This window comes from Heloderma suspectum, chromosome 2 (assembly GCF_057233095.1).
Source record: "Heloderma suspectum isolate Gila_16-S chromosome 2, 16-S_ref, whole genome shotgun sequence".
NCBI lineage: Eukaryota > Metazoa > Chordata > Lepidosauria > Squamata > Helodermatidae > Heloderma > Heloderma suspectum.
In genome coordinates, this window is record NC_139459.1 from 267,615,281 (window position 1) to 267,627,372 (window position 12,092).

The 12,092-nt window shown below is 48.7% G+C and overlaps 1 protein-coding gene across 3 annotated transcripts in view; it reads left to right on the forward strand.

Moving 5' to 3' along the window:
* The window catches only part of MYOZ3 (myozenin 3), a 44,015-nt gene that overhangs the window by 21,303 nt on the left and 10,620 nt on the right, over nucleotides 1-12,092 (forward strand). For 2 of the 3 annotated variants that reach the window (XM_084839165.1, XM_084839166.1), the window contains 3 exons: nucleotides 1,842-1,996; nucleotides 8,730-8,801; nucleotides 10,155-10,302. In XM_084839165.1, the coding sequence (XP_084695291.1) occupies nucleotides 1,842-1,996; nucleotides 8,730-8,801; nucleotides 10,155-10,302 (375 nt within the window). Of the gene's footprint in view, nucleotides 1-1,841; nucleotides 1,997-4,580; nucleotides 4,864-7,349; nucleotides 7,416-8,729; nucleotides 8,802-10,154; nucleotides 10,303-12,092 lie in introns of those variants that run through there. The other variant, XM_084839167.1, reaches the window with a different exon arrangement.

The window sequence follows — 12,092 nt, forward strand, 5'->3', positions numbered from 1 at the left end:
ACCAAATTGCCAATATCCGCTGGATAATGGAGAAAGCCAGGGAGTTTCAGAAAAACATCTATTTCTGTTTTATTGACTATTCTAAAGCCTTTGACTGTGTGGATCATCACAAATTGTGGCAAGTTCTTGGTGGGATGGGGATACCAAGTCATCTTGTCTGCCTCCTGAGGAATCTGTATAATGACCAAGTAGCAACGGTAAGAGCAGACCACGGAAAAACAGATTGGTTTAAGATTGGGAAAGGAGTACGGCAGGGTTGTATACTTTCGCCCTACCTATTCAACCTGTACGCAAAACACATCATGTGACTTGCTGGGCTTGATGAAGCCAAGGCTGGAGTTAAAATTGCTGGAAGAAACATTAACAATCTCAGATATGCAGATGATACTACTTTGATGGCTGAAAGTGAGGAGGAGCTGAGGAACCTTATGACAACGGTGAAAGAAGAAAGTGCAAAAGCTGGGTTGCAGTTAAACCTCAAAAAAACCAAGATTATGATAACCAGCTTGATTGATAACTGGCAAATAGAGGGTGAAAACATGGAGGCAGTGACAGACTTTGTCTTTCTAGGCGCAAAGATTACTGCAGACGCTGATTGCAGCCAGGAAATCAGAAGACGTTTACTTCTTGGGAGGACAGCAATGACAAATCTTGATAAAATAGTTAAGAGCAGAGACATCACACTGACAACAAAGGTCCACATAGTTAAAGCAATGGTATTCCCCGTAGTAACCTATGGCTGCGAGAGCGGGACCATAAGGAAGGCTGAGCGAAGGAAGATAGATGCTTTTGAACTGTGGTGCTGGAGGAAAATTCTGAGAGTGCCTTGGACTGCAAGAAGATCAAACCAGTCCATACTCCAGGAAATAAAGCCAGACTGCTCACTTGAGGGAATGATATGAAAGGCAAAACTGAAGTACTTTAGCCACATAATGAGAAGACAGGATACCCTGGAGAAAATGCTGATGCTAGGGAAAGTGGAAGGCCAAAGGAAGAGGGGCCGACCAAGGGCAAGATGGATGGATGATATTCTGGAGGTTCAGACTCAAGCTTGGGGGAGCTGGGGGTGGCGACGCCAACAGGAAGCTCTGGCATGGGCTGGTCCATGAAGTCACGAAGAGTCGGAAGCGACTGACCGAATAAACAAGAAAGCACATGCAAAGGACTGCACTCTTACTTAATGTATAACCTGCATGACTTCAGGTTATAAACATGTAGGCTTGGAATCTTGGTCCACCAGTAGAAGAATATCACTTGTGGAATGGGACTTCTGAATTCTCTCCTCCCCACTGCAGCCCCCTGCATGCCCTCCAAATATCCTCCAGAGGATTCTATGGAGGAGCTTTGGAGGGGGTGTGGGGGCCAGCAGGGGGAAGAGAGAACACAGAAGTCCCATTCTGCAAGCAGTATCCTTCCAGTGGCGGAATGTAGTTTCTGGATCCAACCCACACTGTGTATTTAAACACATAGGGTTGTATCCAATTTTAGTCATTCTTAGAGTAAACCCATTGAAATGAAAGGGACTTAAGTTGGTCATGACTATCGTAAGTTCCATTCATTTCAATCAATCTACTCTAAGTAGGGCTAATACTGGATACAACCCATAACTGCATGCTGTAAGTCTCTTGTTGTAACAGCCTGCACCTTGACTTTGCTTGGGCTGCAGTCCTGTGCACGCTTACGTGGCAGCAGGCCCTACTTAACATAGTGGGACTTGCTTCTGAGTAGACACACATAGGATTGCACTGTTACTTAATCTGGAAGCTGCCTTGGGCATAGGAGAAAGCTGTCAAGTCTTTCCTTTTTGCTGCCTCCATGTGGATGTATGTATGTTTTCTTAGCTCCACAGCTCAACTTGGGAAAGAAGGTGAGCATCCCTCAGGATCTGATGATGGAGGAGCTCTCCCTGCCAATAAACAGGGGTTCCAGGCTGTACCAGCAGAGGCAGAAGAGGGTGCAGCGCTTTGTCTTGGAACATCCTGCAGGCTACAGAGTTGTGAGTCACATTATCACTCTGGGAGAAAATGCAGAAAGCTCCAGGAACAATCGATGCGTTGGTCAGCATCAACAGCAAGAGGCTCAGAGCTGATCAAACCGGCTTTTGTTTCCACCCCTTAAGGACATAGTCCAAGCCATGGGCTGTTGCCAAAAGGGCCAGCCCAAGACGTTTTGCTGCCTGAGGCAGGTCAGCAAGTGGCGCCCCTCCCTCCCACGACAAGGTGAATGGGATCCAAGCCAACAACAGGGGATCATCCAGTGGAGGCCGGCGGCTCCGATGTTGGTGGGGCTATGCATCCATTCTGGGTTTCAGTCAGAAGCAGCCACAACTCTAAAGGAGCTCTCCAAGGTGCTGAACCTATTTGGGGGATAGAGTTCAGTACCTTGTAGAGGTCCTTTAGAGTTCTGGCTGGTTCTGATTGAAACCCAGAATGGATTCACAGCCCAACCAAAATCAGAGCCACCAGCCTCCACTGGAGGCACCAAAAATAGCCCAAAGCGACAGAAAATAGTGATACAGGATTGTGCAAGTGCCAGTTTATTTTGTGCCAACTAGCTCAACATTTTGGACTTATAAAGAGTTGCATGATGTCTCTGTGACATGTGAATGTGCCGTAGTAAGGAGTTTCCTTTAGCGCACGTAAGAAACCTTTCGTTTAAATGGGTGGTTGTGTTTACTTTGTTTTGTGTTCCTTGTTTTATACATTTTAAGGGTTTATAAATACATTCAAGAGCTTTTTTACTTGGGAATGTTCTTTTGTTGGAAGTTTGCAATGTATGTTGAATGTATAGAGATGATTAGTCCATGTCATTTTTTTTGGTATATATGTTTATAAAATGGTAATATATGATATATTTTAGGGAGCCCCTGAGGAAGGAGGTATTCTCCGAAATGTTGGGCAAATTGGCGCAAAATAAGCTGGCACCTGTGTGATCCTGTATCCCTTTTGTTGTTTTTTGAGTAGGCTCCGAGGCCAGCCAAGTTATTTTGGCACATGGCAAATCCCACAAGCATCTTTCCCTATCCCTAGCAGTAAAAATACAATAACAACAAATTAAGTAACTAACCATATGCCACCCTTTCATGACAACCCAAATCTGTTGCCTGAGGTGGCCTCCTTACTCTGGCTAATGGTAGGGCCGGCCCTGATTGTCAACTTTCTAGGGTTGAGAGACTGAATCTTCCCCAGCCAAGATGCCGGGGTGTGTTGTGGGTTGCTGACCATTCCAAGCTACGTGGCCATTGCTTGGCTTAAAGTATAACAGAGGATGGTGTGTGGATTTCACTTCTGTCCAGCTTCAGCAAGGGCCTCGTTGTCCTCCTCCCCTCTATTTCCCACATATTTTTTCATTCATTAAAATCTGTGTATCATGCCTTGCCAGCCCAAGAGGCTCCTAAGGTGGCTCATAGAATGGCAATTAAAAGCAACAGTCGCAAAGGACATTAAAAAACCCCAAGCCAGAGCAGTGGGGCAGTGGCACAGTTTGAAGTGCAAGAGCTCATCACAACAGCCCCCATGGCAGGGGCATTGCTAGGCTTGGGCACATGGGATTCCAGCCCCTAATCTATTTCCCGGAGCCTTGACCGTCCACTGATGCCAATGGAAGACTTCCTTTTGAGTTTAATTGTGTGGGGTGGGGGCAATTTTCCAACAGGAGGGAATGAGAGAGAAGTGTGTGTGGGTGGGAGAGAAGTGGCAGTGATACAGCAAAAGATTGCAAATCAGTTGTAACTGAAGAAGAACTAGTGATCTGAAATGATCTGGGGTGCAAATTACAGAATGGATATGATTTGAGGTGATTTGGATGAGAAATTAATTGGCTGACTTTGCCACCTGTGAAATTTAAAGTAATCCTAGTAGTTATTTTTAAATGTGCATATTTAGGTATAAATTAGCATATGCAAATTGTATGCAGATTTGTGTCCAATGGGCCTGAAACTTTTAAGTGCATAGCAATACCCCTGCCCTATAGCCTCAGTCCCAAGGAGAGTGCAAATATATACAAAATATATTTATTAGTTATTTATTTATTAGTTTTTTTATTTGACTTGTACCCAGCTTTTCTACCAAAAATAGTACTCAAAGCAGTGTGTGTGTGTGTGTGTGTGTGTGCGCGCATGCACACACACACGCGCGCACACACACACACACACACACACACACTTTCACAGGATATCCAAGAATGGGTATAGTTATGCACTGTACAGGCAAAAATCATATTGCAGGGCTACAGCCTCCTGTGGACCTCCAGCTTGTCAGCCATATGGTCTAAGCAACTGGTGTATCTCTGTTCAAATATTCTTAGATAGTGGAATAAAACAAAACATCTACTCACAAGGTTATTGCACAAACCATTATGTCAGCCTTCCCAAGCTGGTGGACTCCAGATGTATTGGACTACAAGTCCAATACATGGACTTGTATATGATATGACCAGGCCCCCAGGTACCCAGCCAGCTGTGTTGCTTCCACCTGCCTCTCCTTGGAGGGGCTACATAAGCTGGCTGGCTGAGGTGGCCTGGGAGCCAGGGCCTGCAAGAGAAGCTGCCACCATTGGGAAGAGGCGTGCCTGCTGCTGCTGGGCCTGCTGCTGCTGCCGCCGCCGCCACCACCAACACCAGGCCTTCCCTGTGGACTCCTGCCTGGCATTATTATTTTTAAGGGGATTTTTAATTTTTGTTTTGTTTTGTTTTAATTTCTGGGGGATTTTGTTGTGTTTTTAGGGGTGGGTAGCCTGCCTGATAGGCGGGAGCGAGGGGGCATGTGTCCACCTGATGGAGGCAGTGGGGGGAGTGTTGGGGGCCAGAAGATACCGAGGCTGGGTGGCAGGCGCTGGCAGAGTGCTAGGGGCAGGCCATGCCAGGTAAGGGGAACAAGGGAGAGATGTGTAGTATCTGTCCCCTGCTCCGGGCCTGTCCAGAGCCAAAGGATGGCTGGGGGAGGCGTGACCCCATCTTCTGGCCTTCGTTTGCTGCTCTGCAATGCCAGGTCTGTTACCCAGAAAACCTCCCTCATCCATGACATGATCCTGGATGAGGGTGCAGACCTGGCATGTATTACGGAGACCTGGCTGGCCGAGGCTGCTGCTCCAACCCTTGTAGCCATGTGTCCAGCCGGATTCTCGTATGCACAGCAGCTGAGAGCTGGGGATCGGGGAGGGGGAGTGGCTGTTATCTACCGAGAGTCCTTGGTCTTCATCAGACCCCCTCTCCGGGAGTCCAAGGTTGCTGAGTGCATGTACTGGAGGTTGGGCCCGAAGGGCAGTCTGGGGATTCTGCTCGTGTACCGTCCACCCCGCTGCACGACTGACTCCCTGGCCGAGGTGCTTGAAGTGGTCTCTGATGTGTGTGTACAGTCTCCTAACTTATTGGTGTTGGGGGACTTCAACGTACATTCAGAGGCCATCCTCACAGAAGCACCTCGGGACTTCATGGAGACCATGGCTTCCTGAGAGCTGCACCATATTCTAACTGGGCCCAGCCATGTAGCCGGTCATGCACTAGACCTTGTGTTTGTTTCTGGAGAAGCGGGGAGTGATCTGGAAGTCGGGGGTATATCCACCACCCCCTTGTCATGGTCAGATCACTATTTGGTGATGTTGAACTTCTCGGTTCCACAACCCCTCCGCAGGGGTGGAGGACCCATTAAAATGGTCCGCCCCAGGCGTCTTATGGATCCGAATGGATTCCTGAATGCGCTTGGGGATTCTCTGGGGCATGCCAACGGCCACTCGGTCGAGACCCTGGTGGGTGGCTGGAATGCCGCAATCACTGGGGCATTAGATCAGGTGGCTGTGAAACGCCCTCTCCCCCTGAACAGGGCTCGGACTGCACCATGGTTCAATCCGCGGTTACAAGCTCTGAAACAGGAGGTGAGACGGCTAGAGCGCCGGTGGCGGAAGTCTCGCTCCAAAGACGATCAGACATGGGCTCGAGCTGTATCTTCAGCCTATCACGTGGCGGTGAAGGCAGCAAAAAAGGAATATTATGCTGCCTCTATCGCATCTGCAGAGTGCTGTCCCAGGAGGCTTTTCCAAGTGGTCTGGAGCCTGGTCGGTCCTGTGTCTCCTGAACCACTGGAGCATTCTAAGGCCTCCTGTGAGGCCTTGGCAAGGCACTTTGCAGATAAAATTGATCCGATTAGGAGTGTTACTCTGCACGCTGTGGATACAGTTAGTGAGCAAGAGGTGGCCTTTGGCAAACCGGTTTTGTGGGATCGGTTCCAGCTTCTTCCTCCTGATGAAGTGGACAAGGTGCTTTCATCTGTAAGGCCAACCACCTGCTTACTTGATCCTTGCCCATCTTGGCTCATTATGGGCTGCAGAGAGAGACTGGGTGAGAGGATCAGGGCGGTGGTGAACGCCTCCCTTGAGGAGGGAGTGATGCCATCAGCCCTCAAGGAGGCAGTGATAAGACCTCTCTTAAAGAAGCCCTCCTTGGATTCTCAAGTTTTCGCCCAGTCTCAAATCTGCCATTTTTGGGCAAGGTGATTGAGCAGGTGGTGGCGATGCAGTTGAAGGCACACTTGGAAGAAACCGATTATCTAGACCCATTTCAGTCGGGCTTCAGGCTTGGGCATGGGACAGAAACGGCCTTGGTTGCCTTGGTAGATGATATGAGGAGGGCTCTGGATAGGGGTGAATGCTCCTTCCTTGTTCTCCTCGACCTCTCAGCGGCTTTTGATAACGTTGACCACGGTATCCTCCTGGACCACCTGGAGGGGTTGGGCATTGGAGACACCGTATTGCGGTGGTTCCGGTCCTTCCCCTCCGGCAGGTACCAGAGGGTAGCACTGGGAGAGGAGGTTTCAGACCCGTGGCCACTCACTTGTGGGGTGCCACAGGGTTCCATCCTCTCCCCGATGCTATTTAACATCTATGTGAAGCCGCTGGGGGCTATCATCAGGAGGTTTGGGGTGCGGTGTCATCAATATGCGGATGACACGCAGCTCTACCTCTCGTTCAAATCTTCACCAAGGTTGGCCGTAGAATCCCTGTCCAAATGTCCGGAGACGGTGAGTGGCTGGATGGGGAGGAATAGGCTGAAGCTGAACCCTGACAAGACCGAGGTACTTTTGGTGGGAGACAAGAGGAGGCTGGGGGATGTTGACCTGGTGTTGAATGGGGTACGGCTACCCTTGAAAGACCAGGTCTGCAGCCTGGGGGTCATTTTGGACTCCCAGCTGTCCATGGAGGCTCAGGTGTCAGCTGTGAGCCAGACAGCGCTGTATCAATTCCATCTGATACAGCGGCTGTGCCCCTTCCTTCCCGACCATCTGCTCCCATCGGTAGTACATTTATTTATTTATTTATTTATTGCATTTATACCCCACCTTTCTCCCTCTCGCAAGGAACTCAAGGCGGCTTACATTATCCTCCTCCTCACCGTTGTATCCTCACAACAACAACCCTGTGAGGTAGGTTGGGCTGAGAGTCTGTGACTGGCCCAAAGTCACCCAGTGAGCTTCCATGGCCAAGTGGGGACTAGAACCCGGATCTCCCGGCTCCCAGTCCGTCACTCTCACCACTACACTACACTGGCTCTCACTACACTAGTACATGCCCTGGTCTCCTCTTGTTTAGACTACTGTAATGCACTCTACGTGGGGTTATCCTTGAAGATGGTTTGGAAGCTGCAGCTGGTACAGAACGCGGCGGCTCGCCTGATTAAAGGCAGCCGCCGGCGAGATCACATCACTCCAGTACTGAAGGAGTTGCACCGGTTACCAGTTGTTTTCCGGGCCAAATTCAAGGTGTTGGTTTTGACCTTTAAAACCCTATATGGTTCCGGCCCAGCCTATCTTAAGGAGCACCTCCAGCAACACCAGACAGGCTGCTTAACAAGATCAGCTTTGGATGGCCTTCTCTCTGTCCCATCAGCCAGGACAGCTAGACTGGTGGGGACAAGGGAGAGGGCCTTTTCTGTGGTGGCCCCCACTCTGTAGAACTCCCTACCTAGGGAACTCCGCCATGCCCCCTCTTTAATGAGCTTCCGTCATGCATTAAAAACGTGGTTGTTCAGGCAGGCATTTGGGGTGGGTTAGGGTATTTTAGAAAACTTTTTTATTGTAGAATTTTATTGTTTTAAACTGTTTTATTGTATGTTGTACATCGCCCAGAGTGGCTGGGTGACCAGCCAGATGGGCGATTAATAAATTTAATAATAATAATATAATAATAATATTGAGAATGATAATGGGACAAATTCTCTGTGTGGCGCCCTCTGACCTTCTTCATATATAGTCAATCATTAAGGCCAAACAAGTGTCTGAAGCAAATACCTTTCTAGCTCATGCCTAAAACAGTTTAATGACTTGACGTATTAGTAGCTGGAACAAATCTAATCAGCGCCTGCATGATATTGGAGTCCACACAAATATCTCTTCTGGTCTTAAACTGGTCGCAGGCTTAGATCACCTGGCTGATGATTATACAGTTTTGTTTTATATAATACACATTAGACAAATCACTCCCCCCCCCCCCCGCCAAGGGGCTCAAAACTGAGATCACTTAGTTAGCTATGGAAATGTGCATATAGCGCAAAGCCAAGATTACGACCCACTGCGGCATAAGCTATTGGGCTGCAAAGTTCAACAGAGGGCCCAGTTTAGCTTTACAGTCATTCGTTCAGGGTCCCTACAGAGGTCTGGGTGCTCTCAGCCTCAGGTCTTCCTGGGGGTCCTCCTTACCTATGCCAAGTATTGATGCTCTTTCCCTTGTTCTCTTTGCAGGCCGCAAACAGGACTGGAGCTGGAGGAGCCTGGCACACAACCTGCAATAAAGGGGGAGCAGAAGGATGGATGGTTGGTGGCTGTTGCATGCAAGGGAGTGGGGTAGTTCCACTTGTTTAGGTTGGGATGTTGTACCCATTATAGTTCCTGGAGAAGCCCCAGGGATGCATGGAAGCGGCCTAAAACTTCACCACGAGGCAGTGCCGGTTGGAGTTATCTACTGCAATGACCCACTTGGCTAATCCTGGTGTCATGCCATTGATTATTCAAAGCAAATATTTGTGTTGTGATGGTATAACTGTCCTCATACATAAACTTCCATGCCCCAGAGAACATGTCCCAGAAGTGCACATCCTTTAGTTTGAACGTCTTTAGTTATGTCATGGGAATGAAGATAAAATGCTGATCTCTCGGTAGTTGCTGATGCTAACTTGGGTTCCAAATCCTGCTCTGCTCAAAAAACGGAACTAGTTTGTCGCTTTCGTCTAACTGGCACTTAAATTGGTTGAACAGTCATGGCCTCTTCTCAAGGAATCCTGGGAATTGTAGTTCTGTGAGGGGAGGATAGAGCTTTGTAACAGAAGTCTCAGCACTTCACTAAACTATAATTTCCAAGATTCTTTGGGGGAAGCCAGTTTAGGTGGCCATGTCCTACTTCATAGAGGATGGCCCTCTATTTGAAGGGCCGTCAGAGGACAGGCCTCTATCGGAAAGCATCCTTGAAGGGCTGTCCAGTCCAAGTCTGGGGTTAAAGATAAAGAAATAAGAAGGGAAATCAGGGGGCTTGAAGTTGCCGATCAACCATTAGCAGCCGGACAGCAGATTGAGCAAGTAGACACATCCGTCACAGTCTTCCCCACTATGGTGAGATGTATTGTATTTCTACTTAAATTACAGTGAGTATTTATAGATTTGTATCTATACATATAAATTCAGTTATGCTAGTTTTATGCCAATCTGTCCTCCTCTGTGTTTTCAGGGTGGGGGGGAGATGTGATGCAAAATCAATACAAGGCCATGGTATAGATATGCCCTTAGTCCCTAATGATCCCATTCTAAAAGAATTGATGTTTGAGCAGCAGGAGGTGAGTGGAATCAGTCTTGGGACCCCATGCCAAGACTGGAACAATGGAAGGCACAAATTCAGTTTTGGAATGGGGCCTAGCCACACCAGTTTTGGGGAAGAGTGGTCTTGTCTAGGGGCCACTGCCGCTATTTCAAGCAAACTCAAAAGTATCTTCCTGGTCCCGAGCCAAAAAGCCGCTGTCCATCAAGCTGCCAGACTTGCTTTCTTTTGCTGCCTTTTATTGTTCTGCTGCTCCCAGAAGATCCAGTCCTCCCTCAACAGCTAGAGAACAAGCTGAGCAGAGCTCTTTGGTGAGAGGGAATGTTTGCAACCGATGCCTGTCTTATTTTGTCTGCCAGTCTGTCCATAATGCGGAGGGGAAGGAGAATGATCCGGCTGGGTTTCAAGTGGCAGCCTCAGGAAAGGGGTCTCCCCCTAAAGTGCCGAAGAAAACAAACAAAGCCTTGTGGATGAGCAGAGCCCTGAATCCCGACGCTCTTGCTCCAGGTAATGAGCGATGCACTACAGACCATGCCGGCCTTCTCCAACCTGGTGCCCTCCAGACATTTTGGACTTCAACTCCCATCAACCCCAGCCAGCATGGCTGATGGTCAGGAATGCTGGGAATTGTAGTCCAAAACATTTGGAGGGCATCAGGTTGGGGGAAGGCTGAATTGCACCATCATGAACTTGACCGATCAATGCAAAAGCAAGAGCATTGAAGGGGGCAATTAAATGTCACCCATGTCCAAATAACTGTGAAGGCAGTCATCTGAGGGATCTCGGCTCCATCCCATCAGGCCTTTTACTTACTTATACTATTAATTCTATGTTTTGTTTCCAGGAATATATCCTGGTGACAGTGGGTGCCGTTTGCATCTAATCTCAGGCGGAGTCGCTATTTAGTGGACAACTTTCAGGTTGATGGCACTGAACAGCAGCTTCACTTTGCCTTCAAGGCTCCTTGAAATGTCTGACAAGACATCCCAAGAAACCTTGCCCTTTCCTTGACAGCAGCCTGTTTGATGAATAGGACAGCTGCCTCGGAGGCGAGCTGACAGACATACAAGTGGGGAGGGAGGTGGGGAGAGAGCAGGGAGAGGGTGGGAGGCAGGCAGGCAGCCTCTCCATTTCTAAGTAAGGATGGCAAGTTGACTTTGATGCAGCCACCCTTTGTTGATGGGGAGGGTTCCAGTGCTGCTCTTTTGGGGACCAAGAGCAGGACAGGAACATGCCGGGACATGGAGAAGCCCTCGTGAGAAGGCTTGTCCCTCCTTCCTGTAAGCACTGTGCTAACGGACACATGCGCTAACCGCTCCAGCTGTTTTTCATGTAGCATGCTCCAAAACAACGTGTCTCTGCTAGGAATGGGCAAATCTGTCTATTTCAGTTTCTCTCATATTTTTTTCCCAGTCTTAAATTTGGGTCATCCCAAACGTTGGATTTTTTTATTTTTTTTTAAGTTCACATGAAAATTTACGCACGTTTTGTGCTCATTTCTCCTAATGCATGCAATTTTACCTAACATACACCTTTTTTGGGGGGGCAAGCAGTTTCCCTAATATAATGCAGTTTGGAACATCCTTTTGGCTAATTTACACATTTTGGTGTGCACCTTCCCCTAACGTAGGCATTTTTGTACACCTTTTTTTATCTGGGGGACTCCGTTGCAAAATTTGGAGCAGTGCACATTTTGAAGGATAATTGAGTCTGGTTTGCATTTGGTTCGAAAGGGAGAAATTAGGCGTGTTCACGTTGAAATGCGAACAGCATGCATTTCTCCCCCACCCCTATTCTGCAAGCAGCAGCCAGCACTGCGCTGCCTGCTCTCTCCCTCTTGGGGGCAGCTGGGGTTGGAGCCACTGGGCCTGATGCTCACTGTTACAGTGCTCAGGAGAGGTCAGGCACCGTCACTCTTCTACACATTTGCGTAGTGGGCACATGGAAGACGTCAGAACAGCAAGTGAGGACAGGAGAACAGGGGCACACCAAGGCCATGACGGTGTGTTGCTTAGGAAGGCCTCTCAAAGCCCATTTTCTTTCCTAGCATCTAGCTTCTCCAGAGGCTAAATTGACAACCAATTTGGGGTGTGGGACAGATAACCCCTGCCCAACCCTTTGCAGGCTGAATGATATCGGGGTGGTATGCTCCCTGATAGGGGGCCGTGGTGGCTTAGTGGTTAAGACGCTGAACTGCAGACTGGAAGGTCGGCAGGTCAGCAGTTCGAGACCCGAGTGCTGCGTGACGGAGTGAGCTCCCGTCTTCAGTCCCAGCTCCTGCCAACCTAGCAGTTCGA